The 19,814-nt window shown below is 34.1% G+C and overlaps 2 protein-coding genes across 3 annotated transcripts in view; one reads left to right on the forward strand and one right to left on the reverse strand.

Moving 5' to 3' along the window:
* Window positions 1–1,449, reverse strand: part of LOC18430772 (kinetochore protein) — a 41,319-nt gene extending 39,870 nt beyond the window's left edge. For both annotated transcript variants that reach the window (XM_006840915.4, XM_011623775.3), the window contains exons 1-2: window positions 1,189–1,449; window positions 150–215 (exon numbers count right to left, since the gene is read on the reverse strand). In XM_006840915.4, the coding sequence (XP_006840978.1) occupies window positions 150–215; window positions 1,189–1,333 (211 nt within the window). In that variant the 5' untranslated portion in view covers window positions 1,334–1,449. The remainder of the gene's footprint in view (window positions 1–149; window positions 216–1,188) is intronic.
* An 11,224-nt stretch (window positions 1,450–12,673) lies between these two features.
* On the forward strand, window positions 12,674–17,472 carry LOC18430774 (Tetratricopeptide repeat (TPR)-like superfamily protein). Its single transcript, XM_006840916.4, has 2 exons — window positions 12,674–12,892; window positions 16,072–17,472. Exons 1-2 carry the CDS (start codon window positions 12,680–12,682, stop codon window positions 17,308–17,310), a joined length of 1,452 nt encoding a protein of 483 aa, XP_006840979.1. The 5' UTR covers window positions 12,674–12,679; the 3' UTR covers window positions 17,311–17,472.
* Window positions 17,473–19,814: the final 2,342 nt, after the last annotated feature.

Consider the following 19,814-nt stretch of genomic DNA (forward strand, 5'->3'; position numbering starts at 1 on the left):
TATCATGCCTAATTAAAACGTATAATAAAGTCCCAATGAGATTAAAAAAAAGATAAGAGGTGCATAAAATAATTAAATAAGGCAGTATGACTGTATGTGAGAATTAAATGAAACAAGAATAGAAAAAACATATCAAACCACCATCTTACTTGCTTCAGCCAAATCCAAACCATCTTCCAACTCTCTCAGGCGCTCTTTAAGCTTCCCAATTTTTACTGTAAAAACAAAATCAAGTTACATCATAAGAGCTAGACATAATAAGAAAAATAAATTCAACTCAAACACCTCAATGTTTTCTAGAAATGTTCAAAACATCTCTTACAAACATTATACTAATATTCAAAATTGTCTGAGTACAAGAGCAAAGACTTTAGTCCATCTTTTAACTTTAAAATGCTTCAAAATTGGCCCAGATAACATTCAATAGGCGAATATTCCTACGTAAACCTATGCCATAATTTCTAGTCATAAATCCGACACAAATCTTTCGTAGATCTTTTTTATTTTTCATTGAAATAACATCGATAAACAACATTCAATTAATTTCCAGCTCCCGATAATTTTGGCAATCAAGAGCATTAAGGCCACATCTAATGGTGGTTTTGGGAAATTCAAAAATATCCAATGGAACGGAGACAAATTCACATTGAACTGAGACAATTTCACAACAAAAGGAAAACGTCTACAGTGACGATGAATAAAGAAAGAACAAACTCTACACAAGAATAAAAGCCTCCAACCCCCACTTATTTAAAAAGGAAAAAGTGAACAATATTTCGACTTTTCAATAGTGTCACCAACGGACAAACTCAAATTACAAAATTTGAAACGTCAAATTCTACATTGCCTAGACTGGAAGCAACAAAGACAATATTGCATAAAGAACAAAATGGGTGGGTCGAAGAGCTACTCCCTTGCGTTATCACAGTACAATGAAACCAGCCAAAACTAGATTAACCACGATTAATCCCAATGTACCCAATTGAATCCCACAACGAGAATCACAATAAAAATTAAACAAGACACAAAAATCCAAGCCTTTACAAACCCTAATCATTAACCACGATCAATAGCACCGTTGAGTCATTAAAGATCAGAAATGCCAAATATGAAATAATTTACAATAGAAATTCACATGGCATGTATAAAGCATAGAAGAGGAAAAAAAAGGACGGAGTAAAGGCATACCTAGGGTTTCAACCGATGAATCAGCTGCGGTTTTGCACGATTCCAACAACTGCGAAAGTTTATGTTTTGCAGAATTCACCCTTTTTTCTTGGATTTCTGCTTCATTTACACAGTTCAGACATAAATCCTTCAATTGCATTTGCATCTTTTTAAGATCTTGGGGTTTCTGGTTAGGACATATGATCAGGGTAGGGAATTCGGTTTAGAGATAGGCAGAGGACTTGGGGTTTAGAGAGAGAGAGGAGTGGAGTTTTGAAATCTGAATTTTCCGGATTTTTCCCTCCCGTTTTTATTGGCCCTTGGTAAGGTCGCGTTCTTTTATCGAGATAACTGAAATGCCCTTCGAAGTAACCGAAATTAACCAAGTATACCCCCCGTAGAAAGTACGCTATGATCATGTGATCAAATGAATTTTAGTCATAGGGGTCCTTCCCATATGATAAATAAGTTGGACGGTGATGAAGAACGAGTGAAACTCCCATATCATCGTCATCACCATCAAAGGGATTGATTGAACGATAAAGATCATATATCATGTGGTAATATGGATTATAGTGTACTTTCTTTCTCAGTTTCAAAACCTAACATTTTAGTGGCACATGGTAGGGATATTCATGAAAACAAAATCCAAACTAAGAAAGGGATATTGTTTTTTCGAGGATAATTTCACAATATAGAGAAGTGCATGTTACATGTAATAAGATAGAAAAGTATATATTACATTATTATATTAAATCCAAAAGAAAGAGATATTATTATTTCATTGTGAGATAGAATTAACAAAGTGTATATTGTATGTAACAATATAAGAAAGTATATGTTATACTATTATATTATTATTATATATAATAATATAATAGTATAAAACCACTACAAGAGAAGCTTGGGGCACAATTATTTTCTTGAAAAGTTCTTCTCTCTCTCTAAAAATTTCCAGGAGGGTAGAAAGCATAATTTTTTAATTTTAATTAAAAGTAAAAAGTTCCACTAATGTATAATAGTCTTGCGCCCAAAATTTAATGTACATTTTAATTTATTTTTAAGTCATTCAATAATGATATAGGGCTTTTAAGGGATCGTATACAATGAGACTATTTACCTTTGTTACAAAAAAATCACAATTACTTATAGCCATCCGATGTGAAATCTGATAGCTTACGTGTGTCACAAAGTTCAAGAATTTTTTTAAAAAAATTTGATTTTGGTCAATGGAATAAATGTGGTCACCCACTTTCACATCCAATGGTCAAAATTAATTGTGATCACCTTCTACCAAAGATAAATGGCCTCATTATATATTTTTTCATTTTTTAAAGCCACTAGGTAGTAATTATGCAGTTTGATTTTCCAAAATTTATTCTTCTTATTTTCCAATTGTTTTTAATTTTTAATAGATTTTATTGTTTTGAGATAAAAATCTATTTTTTAAAGGTAACTCCTATTTTGAAAATTTTATATTAACTTGATAATTTTTGTAAATAATGAGATTTTATTAAAAAATAATAGAAAAAAAAAAAACCTATATAGATGAATTTAGAGTATATAAGAGAGAGAGAGAGAGAGAAAGAGAGATCATGAGTAAAAAAGAGTAGTAAAAAAGAGTAATATGAGATGCTCTTTTTTGTAAGTAATGTGGTCTTCGTTCCAAAATTCATCTTGACTAGATTTTAAATCCAAACTTTTACAGTTCAATAATATTGTCTACAGCCAAATCCGAGAGAGTTTTCCCTAAGGTGACATTCTCTTATTTGAACTCCAAACTATTTAAACTATAAAAATTAGTAGAGAGTGCAGTGTTGGTCGAATTAGAATCTCAAGAAAAAAAAATGATTGATAGATCGGTTTCCTCCTCATATTGTTGGCAGCATCAATTGATTTTCTATCCTAAAAACATTTATAAACTAATGCAAACATATCTGAAAATAACTAAAAATCGAAACAAACAGGAAAACTAATAATATACATGCCTGGCCCAATTGGCCTGGGAAGTCTAAAAACATGGAAATGGGACCCGTATCAAGACTGCGGGTTGTTTACACCATTGTTTTTCCTTTTCACCTTAGAAATGGATTGAAATTTATCTAATAAAGATTAATGTTAATGCTAGGTTTTTCAAAGTTCAATGACCTAGATCTAGGGTTAGAGTTCAAGCTCCTAGGTTTTTAGGGTTGAAAGCTTAGGCTTGGGAGTAGGGTTTAAGGTTTTCCTAAACTAGCTGGAATTGGGGTTGGCTAGGGTTTCTGAGTTTTTTTCTCTCTCTTGAATATGCTTTTCTCTTTTCACATCTAATCCCCTTCAAAAGACATATTTTAAGTATCTTTATAGAGCTCCAAAACAGTTTCTACACGGTTTGGATGCTATTACATCATGTTTATCTCAATGTTTTAGTAAGAAATGGTCAATATACATAGACAACATGATTCTCGTCGTTTAAGGTCATTTTTTCCTGGACAACACGATTCATGGTGTCTAGAAAAGTTTCTTGGACGATACAAATCGTATCGTCTAGACTTGGATGAAATTTTTACTAAACAAATTTGTCTGAGACATATCTTTTAATTTATTGATTCGTGCAATTTTTGGACCGTTGGAAAGCTCTTGATCTCCTACCAAAATTAGCCCAATTTGGATAAAATTTGAGAGGTCTAGAGAGCTAGGACTTTTGGGTGTCAGTTCTAGGTTTCAGGGTTTTGGTTCAGAGTCTAGGTTGGTTTCCTATGTTTATTAGGCTTAGGACTATCTAAGATGACTATTTTGAGTATTGGCTGAGCTTAACTTTTAGGTTTTAAGTCCAAAGAGGTGTTTAGTATCTACTAGGTTGTTGTGATCACTTGGGTTTACTAGGCTGTTTTTATCCCTAGGGCTTACTAGGCTATTTTGATACCTAGGGTTCACTAGGTTGTTTTGATGCATAGGGTTCAAGAACTTAGGAAAAGTTGCCAATTTCACTATTGGGTGTCTACAAATATTGACCACCGCAATCACGAATCTACTAAAAAAATGAAACGTTAAAAAATAATCTATCATAATTTATTTATTTTTAACATTTATTTTTCTTCATCATAGACCATCAAACTTGAACTAATGTGAGTTATAAAATCATTGATTTTAAAAGGAAATGAAATGCATTTAGAGTGACTTAGAATATGTTTTAAATCTTGAATCCGAATAAAAAAACAGGTTAGACTTGAGCATATAAGGATACATGATACATTTCCCTTATTTATTCACATATGTATGATATGTGTTCCATAGCTGTGGTCAAACATCCAGAGAAGATCTAACGTTCCAGATGCATAGACCCTCCCATGAAGGATAACTCAAAATAGCAAGATTAAAATATCATATACATAGTTTGTTCTTTGTTTTGTCCTCGTCCATCCACTATCTTTTTTTTCTTTTTAATTAACTGCTAATGTATATCTTTCATAAGCTAACAAATTTGGGGCTTGTTTGGATAAAAATTAATTTTATATATGACTATATATTATCTTATATGAAACTAATATATTATGGGCTAAGTTATCTTATTATTTGTTTGATACATATCTTGTATTATAAGGAATGGTTTCTATGTTTCTTCTATTGTATATAAGTTATATATTTCCTCTCCATTCAACCGTCCAATTTAGATCAAATAAGTTATTGACCGTTGGATCTAGATCTGAAGCCTCGAAGTATTTTATTTTGACTATGCAATATGGTACGTGTTATCATTTCAGAGGTATGTTGGTTATTTTATTATATTAGAAATGAATTTTTTATATTTTTTGCAAATGCAAGTTTAAGAGAGGAGTGGATGCCCAAAATTTGGTGTCAAAATGTTATGTCGAAAAAAAAATAAAAACAAAACAATATAGAAGTGTGGCATTGTAATAGGATCCATCTCAGACATTCGTTCAGATATGACATCTAGATAAGGGGAAGTATAACTACGATACACTAGGGGAAGTTTAGAAATCTTGCCCTATTATGTACAGTAATAAGTTTTCAGTGATTCTAGCTATTTTTGGTCAAGGACATGTAATGTTTAGCACATTACTTTGAATAAAGTAAAAACACCTCTTTAAAAAGATAAACTTATATATAAAACTGCCTATAAGTTTAATTCAGATAACTTTGTGATGGAAATAACCAAATAACAAATAACTTGTTATTAGAATTAACTTTATTGAAGCAATGAATTGACCGTGATAACCAATACATCCAAAACGCACTTAGTGTACAATTATATCAAGCTATACAAAATTATTCTAAAAATTTTGCAAAATATTTGAGTCATGTAAATGTGAGGGAATCGTTAGATACTCCTTCGTTGTATAAAAGTTACCAATGCAGTTCCTGAGTGTACAATTATATCAAGCAATACAAAATTATTCTAAAAATTTTGCAAAATATTTGAGTCATGTAAATGTGAGGGAATTATTAGATACTCCTTCGTTGGATGAAAATTACCAATGCAGTTTATCTTTATTTATTGGAAAAAAGATCACTAAGGCCACATTTGTTTCATTGTAGAGCTCTATCCATCATATAAGTAAGTACTTTCATAACAAAATTGATGTGAAAGCACTTTCTTGTGAATATCTATTAGTGGCGTGGTTTAGACACATTGAGGACTTTTATTATAGCCAAAATGTCTAGCTTTTTCCCATTAAACAAACATGAAAAGCAGTAGGCCAGATTGTTCACGCCCCCAAATTTCTAATTTCTAGAAACGCCTTTGATTTATCAATTATGGCTCATAGATTCTTTGGGCTTCTCTTTGTCCTCTCTTATCTACCAAATAACATTATGTTTAGAGGGGATTTTGATATGAAAAATATTTTTTTAGCAAAAAAATTGATATTAAAGTGAGGTTAGAACTTTTGAGAGTTAGGGGGTTCATCAATTCCCTCAACAATGTATTTTGGCTCGAACCAGGGCACCATATATTGTCTCCCCTAACAATGTGTTTGGCTCATGAAACCACCAACTATGTCCCCTTCATTGCAATCCATATGTATATATGTATATAACTTACATTGTAAACTAGATAGTTGATAGCTTTACTAATCAACTCATATACATCCAAACATAATCCTGCAATTCAAACAAAACAGAAAAAGAAAATTAGAAAAAAATGTCATAAATTATATATTATGTGTTTTGGGGATGATTAAGAGGCAAAAAGGGTGACCCGGAAATGAATTAAGGCTTGAATGATGAATTAGGGTTGCGACGATCTGTTGAATTACAAATGATAATGGCAAAAATTGGAGGCTTTAACGATGAAATAGGGTATTGGTGTTTTTCTTTGAATAAGTATAACTTACAATTTACAAGTGAAAATGGGGATTTGTGAGAATTTAGATGACAAAGTGTGGGATATGGTTTTGAATTTTTCTCCTTTATACATTGAACATTTGAATTCTCAAGCAAAAGTGGAATTCAGGTTCGTTGACCCATCTCTTATGTCCTAATGTACTTACATGTTAAATTTTGAGGAATTAGGGTCTTTTATAATCACCACCTTTTTAATACACCACAAAATCTAGTTTTAGAAATAATGGACTATGATTTAATGAAGCTTCCTTTCATGCCCAAGCAATTAATTATTGGGAAAGAAAACAGGTTCTATTCACATCAGCTACTAAAAATGATGAATTGAAGTTTAGTGAAAAAATGAGAAAGTGAAGTTCAATTAATTGTTCAATGGGTACCTCCTAAAAAAACAGGAATACCTAATTGCCCATGTTCATGATTTGGAACCATGAACAATCGAACGATCAAGGGGGTACTTGGATAACTTAGAACAAGTCATATGCTATGTGCACGTTTGCTCAGGTTAAATTACTAAAATGCCTTTAAGAATTTAGAATGAACCAACTGATGTTATCACCTTTGATGGACATCACAACTCTTTCAACATCCCAACAAGGCCGAAGAGGCAGGGATATCGTAAATACCAATGATTCGCCACCCATAAAAGATCGATCGCAGACCAAATAAATAGTCGACATGCGATACAAGCCAAACTACCAATCGTGTGGATGGATCTCTCAAAGGCCATCAATAAGGTCTCACAATAGAATAAAACTTGGAGGGTCTTCAAAATATATATATAAAAAAATACCTCTCCACTAAAAATCATGAGATGTGGATCATCAGGTGACCCCGAAACCTTGATCGCCAATCAATTGAAGCTTCCTTTAGAAGCTTAGCAAAATGATTTCAAGTCATTTTAATCTGAAGGACGACAAACCTACCGTCCCAATTTCAAGTTATTTGGATTTCATTTGATTTTCCAACTAGCCAAAGCTATAGACCTCAAGATTTTATGCTTGTTAGTGGGTTGGTTGCTGTATGGTTCACAAAAATGAAAGTAGATTGGATGAGTATTGAGCCTTCTCTATTCAGTTTCTTAAGGAAAATTAAGCCAAAATTTGACGAACCCCATCGTTTTCCATTACCCCACAATGTGAAGAGTCTCATGTTTCTTTGAAGAGACTCAATGTTCATTCATTAATATGAATATATAAGCTTATCTTGTATAGACAAATACATATGACAAGAATAAAAATAAATCACTGACAACTATACCATACCTAGACTACCATAAAATACAAGATATTGTACCTATCTTTTCCATATAGATTGATTACAATATACACTTTCCATATTAATCTAGTAGACAGTATATTTTTTTCTTTCACTCTCTCCCTCAAACTCAAGATGTTATAAGAGAGAGCAGTTGGGGTTTGAACAGTAGAAATCTCTCTCTCTCTCTCTCAAAGCTAAAACAAAAGACCCAACCAAAACGAGGAGAGAGAGAAAAGCACAGATTCGAGGGAGCTGAAAAATAGGGGACATCGAGGAAGAAGAAAACAATGATCGAGGGAACTCCAAAGAGAGCTTCAGATCTGATGGTTTCAGTTTTTTTTTTTTGGCCAAGACTGTTTTTTCGGCAAATCTCTAGTGCTTGTTTTCGGTAGACCTTCAGTCAAATTGAATTTTCCGACTAACTAGTCAGATTTTAGATGGATTTGGACCATAAAATCAAGATCCAAATACAAAAACATGTAGAGGGGTGGGACAAGATTGAGTAATAGCATATCAACATACTCGATCGTATAGGAATGGACATGACGAAGATGAATTTGGCTCTGATACTATGTGAAGAGTCATGGGTTTATCTGAAAAGACTCAGTGTGTATTAATTATTATGAATATATAAGCTTGTCTTATAGATAAATGCAAATAATAAGAATAAAAATAAATCACTGACAACTATACCATACCCAAACTTACCATAGAATACAAGATATTGTGCATATCCTTCTCATATACAATGATTACAATATATACCTTTTATATTAACCTAATAGACAATATGTACTTTCCTTAAGAGGAGTTTTTACTTGGGAATTGGACTAACATGCTCCAAAAGTCATGCATAAAATAAGGGTTTATGAAAAAATGAAGAAATTTTATGCCCATGCTACCAACTAATAAGTGGAACTTCAAATATGGGGGAACTCAAGAAATTTTGTACAGTTTAGTCCCCAAAGCTTGTCCTTTGAAATATGAAAATGGGACATCCAAGGTTATAAAAATTTCATGTCTTGGCCTACTTGGGTGTTTTTGATGGATTAGTCACTTTTGAGATAGCTTACACACCAAGATACTCATATAGGCTCTAGTAGCCAATCTGGCCCGACTCGTTTCGTTGTTAGAACAAAAATCTATTTGGTTCTTGTAGACTCAGCTGATTTGCTAGAAACATGTGAATTTGTTAAGGACTAGATGATTTGGACAAGCTGGATGTGCTTAATGTTCTTCTGTATGATATTTTTTATTATTTACCCTTTTCTTTTCTACTTTTAGTTTTTATGGAGGTCAAACTGGTTCACCTAGCTAATCGAAATTTTAAACACTTCGCAAGAAAAAAGAAGAAGCAAGAGCCAGGAAAAGCCAAGAGCTATGGGAAATTCAGTCGGGTGAAAATGGGCAAAAAGAAAGTGAGTTAGTTAAAAAAGCATCGATGTCTTGAGGCACGCATAGCACTTTCTCACGGTGATATTTTCCCCCATTCAATACTGTGAAATGTGTACATAAGAAAAGGGCAATTTGTCCTAAGGATATAAGAAAACATAAGGATCCATTTTTCAATATTTCAAAGTTCTATGCATCTGAACTTGAAACTCACTGTAGAACACTAGAGTCTTGTGTTTTTAGAGAGAGAAAGAGTGCTTGGTCGCTGCGAAGTTACAATTCAATTGAACAACTTCAAGTTGTTATACTTCACAAAGTGGCTGTTGAAACTCAAACAACTATCATCAATGGTTCTTAGCCATTGGAAGTAAACAATTATATGCATCTCGAGGTTGCTATCAGTTTCAAGTGCCTTGAGGCTTCAACGGCTAGAACCATTGGATTTCCACATATGCCATGCTCACAAAAAGATATCGAGCCTCGAGCTCGAGATTCACGCTAAGTGCAAAGTGTGCCATCAAGCGTGCCTTTACACTCATACCCTCGCCCATGCACACATACGTGCGTATCCCCCACTTCATGTGCTCCGCACATGCACCGTTGTTCTCTCATTTGTTCTAAGAGTATAAATCATGGAAATGCATACACTTAAATACCACTCAATTCACGCTTTGTTTTTCAATGGGAACTAAAAACCCATAGTTTTCTCTTTCTACAAAATAAAAAGCTTTGGAAACCACACAAAACACTATGTTATTTTGAAATATGCACTAGTATTTTTAAATGTAAAATACTAACATTTTCTTCCACTATTTCAAAATAATAAGGAAAAACATATGAAACATATTATTTGCATTACCATAGTAGCACATAGCTTTGACCCAGTTTACTTATCTAACATACCGGTAGTGCAACGCACAAATTATATCTAACAGCATAATTTAGACCTTGTGCTTATATCCCGATTTCGTAAGTGCTCAAGAGACGAGTCTTGTATCATAGGAAATGACATCACTTCCATATATATATATATATATATATATATATATATATATATATATATATATATATATAGGTGTGTCTATTAGGAGTTCCCCTATATCAAATCAAAATCAACTTTGAATTTTATTCAACAAGATTTGCCTCTGTTTGAAATTCCACAATCTTCATCTTTTTTTTCTTGAAATTTATTATCTTCTTCAATTCAAAAAGACCTCTGAAGTTATACCAAATCAAGGTCAACTTTATTATGCTTTATTTTCTTTTGATATTATTTCCAAGATGGGGGTAGCTTGTGAATTATACTACTTACTTGAAAAGATTCATCTAATTGAATTCCACAATCTTTAAATTCATTGACCACAAGCTGTGACTGATATGCTTGAGGAAGAATTGACTCGTTTTCAATAAATTTAAAGTCCAAAAATTTAGAGATAAGAAACTTTTTTTTATCAAAATCTTTTATGAGATATTTGGTTGCAATAAGCTTCCATAATTCTCTCACTGGGACAACTGATTCATCAAAAATATCATATATGGGATCCACCGAAGCATTGGGAATATGACTTTTGCATATATAGTCATCCTCCATCCATTTTTGTAGGTTTGAGTTTGCTCGTTGGTGGAATCATCAATTGGTGGCGGGGGTGTCATCATGGATTCAGTGACTATGTAAGCCACATCCAGAATAGTGAGTTAGAAGATGTCTTTTTGTTATCATCTCTTAAAATTCATTCCATTGAAGCGCTCAAGTCTTATGAAATCGTGATTCATGACTTTCAAAGAAGTCATGGTAGTCTCCTTGTTTTCACCCATATATATCGTATTGAAATTGTTGGAAATTTGATTGGGTGAAAGGGGCAAAAAGAAAATGAATTAGATGAGAAAAACCCTGTTGTTTTCAAGCATGTAGAGCACTATTTCAAAACAATATTCAACCCTCATTGATACTATGAAATGTGTTTATAAGAAATGGCAATTTGTCCTCAAGATACAAAAAACATAAGGATTTATTTTTCAATACTTCAAAGCTCTATGCATCCGAGCTTGAAACTCATTGTAGAACATTAGAGTCTTGTGTTTTTAAAGATTAAAAGAGAAAAAAATGAGTAGAGAGAGAGGGATGAGTACTCTATGATGTTGTAAAAAATTTTACGTACTAAATGAGAAAAATAGTCTCTTATATAGAGTACTTACTGGTTGCGAATTTACTGTTCAAGTGAACAATTTCATGCTATTATACTTCAGAAGTGGCTGTTGGAACTCAAATAATTAATGGTTCTTACATGTACCACGCTCACAAAAAAATGGTGAGCTATCGAGCGCCCTCGCGACGTGCTGCATCCTTTGCACATGCACCATAATTATCACATTTGTTATAAGAGTATAAAACATTTGAACGCATACAGTTAAATACCACTCAATCCACACACACCTCTTCAATGTGGGATTAAAAATCTACATCTCTCTTTACAAAATAAAAGCTTAAGAAACCCACGCCAAATACTATGTTATTTTGAAATACATACAAGTATTTTTTAAAACTAAAATACTAACAAGAGCGTAATGAATTCCATAAGAAAACACAAGACTTGAGGAGCTATCGGTCCTTGGCTTTTAGTATTTTACCTTGAGGACTGCAATTGGACATTTTATCAAGGCCATAAGACATGATCGCGTCCAAGTTCGAGAGGACCAAGGCAAGGGAGTGATTTCCCCCCTATGAGGCACACAGAACAAACAACATGATCGTAATCAACAACAACGGGTCCGGTCTGCAACTTTGGTGAGAGAGGAGGTAGGGATTGTGGTGGGTGGGAAGGGGGGGGGGGGGGATGCGGAGAGAGTAAGAGACGCGTTTTGTTTATTTGTAGTAAACTAAGCGAGAGGAGCAAGGCTTATAATAACATAACCCATCTTGACCATTTTAAGAATTTCGAAAGATTAAGTAGAAATTGGAAAATACATGTAAAATTATTGCATGTCCATATTTTACCAAGGGTGAGGTTTTCATTAAGTGGCAATTTGATTTGTAGAAGTAATGTTACATTGTTCTAATATTAAGGGTGAGATTTCCATTATTGTTCATTTTAGTTAGATGGTATAACTTTAACACGTCTTTTAATATCGTTTAAAAAAGTAGCACATATTTAAAGATAATGTTAAATGTACATCATCCAAAGAAAATGGATTATAACTTTATCTCTACAAAAAAAAAAAAAAGTTGCAACCTCGTATAAAATTTCCTTTTACCAATTTTATATTTATATCTATTTTTTATTTACTTTTATTATAGGTTTTCCCCTAGTTTGATGTGGCTAAAATTGAACCATCTTTTTTAAGATCCTTTTTGTGATCTTTAATGTAGTACATACCCATAAATCAAACCGCCAGTGAACCGGTCACTATCGATACTCCTTGTGGTGTACTGTAGACCATGTAGAGGATCCTTGTGTATGGTACACTTTCCCTGTTTTTTGACCTTTGAAGAGTGCCCCTTCGCGGAGAGAGAGGCGCCATGGCTGCCGCTCATAGGAGTGGTGAAACCCTATTGAAGTCTTCTGCTAAACTTCTGTATCAGAGGCTATTGAAGCAGGGAAGCTCAGAGAGAAGTGTGGGAAAAGAGCTCAACTCATGGATCAAGGTTCCAAAGAAGCGAACCAGGAAATGGGACGCCGCCCTCTCTGTCAAAGAGCTTCGAAAGCGCAAGCGTTACACCCAAGCTCTCAGAGTATGCATCTGTCTCCTACCATTCTTCACCATTACCCCTCTCTCTCTCTCCTTTTTCATCCTGTCTCTCTCTCACATCATCTCTCACTATGTTACCCCGTAACCCCAAAACTCTAAGTTTGTTACTGTTTTTTGCATTACTCTCTCTCTCGATTTCTCTCTCTTCACTTCTCTTTAGAGGCTCTTGAGTTTTTGTTGTGATATATAGTGGAAGATATATTTACTTCGTGTAAATAGTGAAATTTTGTATGTTATGTTTATAACAGCGATGAATCTTGTTGTTTTCTGTAATTTTCTTGTCAGAGTTTCAGAATGTCTGAACTTTTCTTAGGAATATGACGGGGAAATCTAAAATAGGAAAAATTGGGAGAATAAAGGAGTATATACACCAATGGAAAATAAGGAAGTCAGTACAAAATGTTAATTTTATTGTTTTATTCAAAATGTAATATGACATTTTCACATTACAAACCTGCTTTGCTCTTTTCTTAGTAGTTTCAGTGGTAGCATTTTAATGATCTGACAACTTATTACTTTATTGTAATTTTTTCGTGCTTTGAAAGATATCATTTTGATGTAAAAATTTTAAGGAATGGGGGAAGTATAATGATATTGAGGATCATTTGTTTATTTGAAAATGCAATGGTTGTCAGCAAGTTCAAAAAATGGAAATGTATTTTCAAGCGATATTAAGTGGTATTTAGTTGTTTCTCACGTGATACTTTCATACTTCTAAACAAAAAGATGCAATCTCCCATTCCCAATAATGTAATTCCAATCTCACCCAATTTAATATGGTTCCGAAGCTAAGTTGATCAAATCCTTAATTTGATATATGTTTTTTTAATAGATAGATAGCATATAACTTGCATGGCCCAGGCCTATCCTTGACGTTGCAAACCTCAATTTTGCAGTTCCACGTATTCTTAAGTTTTAAAATAAGAAATATTTTGGATTTCAGAATTTTGAATGCAAACAAGACAGGTTGGTACACTGCCTCTGTATTAGAATGTGAAAAATGCATGTGTGCCATGCAAATGGGCGTACATGCCTTTTTGTAATTGTCGGGAACCCTACTTTTGTTAGAGCTTTTCTGTGGTCCAACAGGAATATGTTTTATTGAGATAGAAGTCCAAAGTGATCAAATTTGAACTAGAAATTGGATAGTTCCTTCAGTTTCCATGTGGATCTGTATGCAATATGCGTTCAATTAATTTTGCAAATTCTGATCAATAAGTGCAATGATCCAGAGTTTCCAGACCAATTTGACACATCATCATCATCATCATCCGGAATCAATATTTTCAGTTTTTATTCAATGTGTGGCCCTAATTTTTTTAATTTTGATTTTCCAGATGTGAGGCTTCACATAAATTTGTTTAAATGGCACATAACTGTTTGTTGGAATAATTTCAATTTAATTGGAAAGTTTTGGAATGATATGTGATTTGCATATGAGAAACACAAGTTTGAAATCGAATTTGTTCACTGTAAAGCAGTTGAGTTGTGTTATGTTTTATTTTTGTACTTCAGAGAACTTTGGTCTGATATAACTAAAGATTATAGGTTCTTCTTACTTATTTTTATATAACTTGTTTTATAGTTTATTCTTATTTAAACAATGGATGAATTATTTATGCTATAATGGTTAAATACAGTGGCAAGAATCACTTGCTTTATTTGTATATTATGAATACTTTTATTTATGAGTATTTGGGATCGCTGCAGTGTCCATTGACTCCATTCTGCATATCTATAAATAAATAAATAAATTCACATAGTAATGGCTGTAACCAATTTTTAACAGACAAAAGGATACAGGTACCCTATCATATTGTGAGGTCCTAAACTTGTTTTTATCGGGGCACTGTTGTTACCCAACAAAAGTATGTATTTGAGCTCGTGTCCACGACACATATTTTTCCATATTAATACAGTTGGAATGCCTCTGTGCTTTTTTTTTTTACCACAAAATATTCAGATTGCCTCTGTGCTTAATGTTGATCACTTAACATACGATGATGATATTTGTGATTCAACCTTACCTAGGTGATTGGATGCTGGGTTTTTGTGTCTCACCATTATCCAACTCGGCATATCTCAGTCCATCTAAGTGATTCCTTATTTTATGTTGTCTACCAGGACAACTCACATAAGTGTTCTTCACATTCACAATTTGATTGGTTATAATGGATAAACTAGAGAGTACATTGGTTTTCATATTTATGTTTAACTTGTATGAGACTGACTAATCAATGGAACTACTGTGTTAGCAAAATAGTTTGCTAAGTGGCAGTGTGGCATGGTGACCTCAAAAGCAAATATTGATCGTTTGTCTGGTAATTCCTCCATAGAGCACACTAGGTATAGGGAGAAAATTCACCAGTCTATCTCTAGAAAGGGTCCTAGTAGAGACACCCCCCTTCATGGGGACTGATATTCTTTCTCATAATCTTCCTTTCTCTCTACCCCTTCTCCTATCCTTCCCCTCTGTAATACTTCTGTGTTGTCGACATTGCAAGACACAGCATGTTTCATACCTTGTGGCAAGCTGATATGCTTCCGTGCTTGTTGACATGCTTCTATGTTCCTTTCATTATTGTCAACTTTGAAAAAGAAAATACAGACATTGTGGCAAGCTGATCATTCAAGTTCAATGCCGAATTCTTTTTGCAATTAATTACTATGACACTATTTGGATGTTGAGTTGACTCGAGGAGATTCGTTTACATCTTGAAGTTACTTATCCCTGCTCCCATTCCCCAGTTGTTTTTAGCTCTTCGCCTGCACCCTAGGTTGCTTGTTTGAACGATAGCAGTGGGAACACAAAAATGAAGTACAAGGTCTTCTATCTTTGACTATAAAATCACCAAGTAATTGAAATTAACTTGTTTGATTCCCCTCCCCTCCCCTGTTCAGGGCAGACACGCATTGTGTCCTAAACAAACATTGTATGGTCTACTGTATGAAATATCTTGTGTTTTCTTTTCCTCTCTCTCTCTCTCTCTTTGCTCTCTTGGGAACAGCAGAAGTGTACTCTTAAAACCACACTGTTAACAAATATTGCTAACAGTCAGTCAGATAAACATGAATGAAGTTCTCTCCCTACCCCCAAATCCTCTCACCAACTCTGATTGCTGTACTATCTGACCATCTCTCTCTCTCTCTCTCTCACTGCAGCTCTCGGAAACAATGGCGAGGAAGGGCATGAGCCCAACATCTGGTGACGATGCAATCCGCATTGACCTCATCTCCAAAACTCGGGGAATAGCATCCGCTGAGAAGTACTTCATGGACAGACCTGTACCAGCGAAGAGCCATCTTGCTTATGGAGCCCTCCTCAACTGCTACTGCAAGGAAAACCTGACTGAGAAAGCTGAGGCCCTCATGATGAAGATGAAGGAGCTTGGATTTGTTTATTCTCCCTTGTCATACAACAGTCTTATGACCCTTTATATGAATTCTGGCGACCCTGTGAAAATACCATCAATAATTCAAGAAATGAAGGCTAATAACATCACTCCTGATACTTTCACATACAACATTTGGATGCGAAGTCTAGCTGAGGTCCATGACATAGATGGAGTCGAGAGAGTTCTCTCTGAGATGAAGAGAGACGGCCGAGTATCTGAAGATTGGACCACATTCAGTAATCTTGCTTCTATCTATGCAAAAGTTGGTCTGCATGAAAAGGCTGAAGCTGCATTAAAAGAGGTCGAGAAGAAAAATGGCTTTCGAGATTTGGTTGCCTTTCAATTCCTTATAACATTATATGGGCAGACGGGGAATTTAGCGGAGGTTTACCGAATTTGGAGGTCACTTAAGTTAGCATTCCCTAAAACTGCCAATATAAGCTATCTAAACATGACCCAGGTCTTGGTTAAGCTTGGAGACTTGCCTGGAGCAGAGAAATGCTTCCGGGAGTGGGAGGCATCATGTTCAGTTTATGACATTCGGGTGGCAAATGCAATGATAGATGCAAATTTGAAGGCGGGTTTGCTTGAGAAGGCAAAAGATGTTCAAATTCGAGCAAAGAGGAGAGGTGCAAAGCCTAATTTGAAGACTCACGAAATTTTTATTGAATACTATTTGAGAGAAGGGAAAATTGTTTTGGTGCTTGAGCACATTGAGAAGGCTGTTTTGGTTGCCCAGAGAAGTAGGCGGGAGTGGAAGCCTGGTCACGATGTCGCGTGTGAAATAATGGCATATTTTGAGTGGCAAAAAGATGTTGACAGAGCCGAGGGTTTTTGCGCAATTTTAAGAAAGTTGGGCACGGTCGATGCCAGGGTCTGCGAGGCTTTGTTGAGGACTTATGTGGGGGCCGGGAAGAAGGATGCCAAAATGGGTCTCAGACTGAGGGCAGAGGGTGTTGAGGTGAACTCTGAGATGGAGAAGCTTCTTCAATTGGTTTGTATGTAAGATTCTGCGGTTTTGTGGATCAGTAAGCTGATTTCATTGTGGATGAAATTCCCCCAAGCTTGTTGAGCATTTTCAAAATAATATGAGGCTAGTTTCTTTTATCTTAAGAATGACATATTTGTTTACCTGTACGTCTTAATCAATCTTAATTGGTTGCAAACACATACGAGTTTGTCTACTGAGATGTCATTTTTGCATACAATTAAGTATGCAAAGCCACCAACTGTATACCGTCCCATAATTAAATTAGGGGTAGCAACGGGTCGACCCGGCCGCAACTTGACTATGTTCTTCATGGACTCCCAATATTAGGGGTGGCAATGAATCGACCCGTTCCTGACCTAATGGGTTCCTCATGTACCCAGACCCAGGGTCCATGTGACTTAGACCAGATCCGGACCCAAACCCAGTTGGGTCCAAGTCATTTGGATCAAGACTCGACCTAGACCCGAGGTTGAAAATAAAAAATAAGAAAATTATTTTATATATTAATAACATATATTTTTCCATGTCCAAAACATGGACCCAGATTCAGACCCTCCAACCACCCCTATCCCATGTATACAGTGAATCATTGTGAAAAGCTCAATAGAAAACAACTCATTTTAGCTTTCCTTTGTTGAGGCCATTAACACATTGAGCGGCGCATCCTAAAATCGGTCTGAGGTTGGTTTTATCGCCATAAAAGCAAGTGGAACGCTTAGACACTACTAATAAAAACGAATGTATCTTTTAGAAAGAAAGCGTTTATAGGAGGTGTCAACCTAATACTGTATTAACGTACACCTAAAAATCGCATTAGAGAAGGTCGTTTGTATTAAGGTACACCTAAAAATTGCATTAGAGAAGGTTGTTCTTATGCTAGAAAACTCCCAAATAGGTCATCTCGATATTGAATTTCATGTATATGAAAGAAAAACGATTTTTAGTTCTAAAAATAGTTTATCTTCTAACACATTATATGGACTGTTTATTTTTAAGATTTTCAAGTGTTTATAGATCTGCTTGATTGTCACCTTTCCTTAAATGTTAAATTTCATAATCGAGGAAAGCAATAGATTTTCATATCATTGCAAGGCTTTGTGGCACCGAAACTGCATTTTCGGCGTTGTTTTGAGGTACACCTTAATTCAACAGTATAAGGTTAGACACCTTCTACAAACTTCACCCTTTTTAGAAACGTGTTTACTACTTATTATTGGGAACATATCTCCATATTTCCTATTTTTAGGTTTCATTTCACAATAGAACCAAAATTTTAAAAGATATCTAAAAAGTGTAGATTTTATTTTTTCTAACCCCTTGAGCCAATTTAAACCTGTTTTTTTAATCCAAACAAATCTGAAAAGACATGCCTTTTCTAAAGTCTTCCTCCCAAACTTCTAGAGAGAGATAAGAGCTTCATGGATGTGAGAGACTATTGGGAGGACAGAGAGGTACTTGAAGAGATACAAGAGAAGAGAGAGAGCTGTTTGAAGAGACACATGAGGAGAGAGAGTGAGAAACACAAGAAGAGAGAGAAATATAGAAGTTTGGGGTATATAAATAAAGAGAGAGAAATGATTGGGTTTAGAAAGAGTATGTATTTCTCATATTTGTTTAGGTTAAAAAATAGGTTTAAAGTGGTTAGGGGGTTAGAAGATATTTTTTGAAACATTGGGTTTATCATGAAATTAAACCTAAAAATAAGGGATATGGAGATATTTTCTTTTTATTATTTAATTCAGTCCATTTCCGCCCTTCACCCATTTAGCGGTTGAGCTAAACAAGTCATATCCGTTATTTGAGGGTGTACCCTTTTAGTCCTCAGTTTATTAAGAAAGGGTTTTGTTACCACTTGATGGTGCATACCCTTAAAGTCCTTAATATTTTTGGACATTTAAATACCTTTATCTTATAGTGTAGTAACTTTTTGTCTAGGGTATTTTACATAAGTAGTCAATGGTAGAGTATAAATTCCTAACATAAATAAAAATATTTATTAATAACTAGTAATATGCACATGTGTTGCACGTGATATTTAATATTAATTATTGAAACATATTTATCATTGATTAATATTTTTAATAAAATATTTATAGGGTTAATATTATCTATTTTTCTTCCAGCAAGGTTTTGCGTTTTCTTTTTTTAAGTTTTTCAATTACTTTTGGGACAAAAATTAGTTATAATTATAATATAGTTATAAAATTCGAATAAAAAATAAATTGTTTTTACCAATATCTAATTTTTATAATTATTATAGAAGTATATGTGTATAGAAATACTTAGACTTTAGGGAATCAAAGCAAAATTATAAATGTAATATTCTAATAAGAATAAATTATTCTCACATAATTTAATTTATTATTTACTATACCTATAGTTACATAACGTTATTTTACAATTTATTTATTACAAAATAATAAATATAAATATAATATATATCATATTTATTATCCAATCATGAAGATAAAGAGGAGAGAGAGAGTACACAAGGAAAAGTAATAAATTTTTAAAATAAT

This window comes from Amborella trichopoda, chromosome 3, assembly GCF_054954075.1.
Source record: "Amborella trichopoda isolate Santa Cruz 75 chromosome 3, AtrichopodaSantaCruz75HAP2 v2.0, whole genome shotgun sequence".
Taxonomy (NCBI): Eukaryota; Viridiplantae; Streptophyta; class Magnoliopsida; order Amborellales; family Amborellaceae; genus Amborella; species Amborella trichopoda.

Bases quoted from the DNA above. Each gene is read 5' to 3' on its own strand.
- LOC18430774 (XM_006840916.4), top strand. From the start codon at position 12,680: ATGGCTGCCGCTCATAGGAGTGGTGAAACCCTATTGAAGTCTTCTGCT. The intron at 12,893-16,071 runs GTATGCATCTGT...CTCTCACTGCAG, and splicing joins GTTACACCCAAGCTCTCAGA to CTCTCGGAAACAATGGCGAG.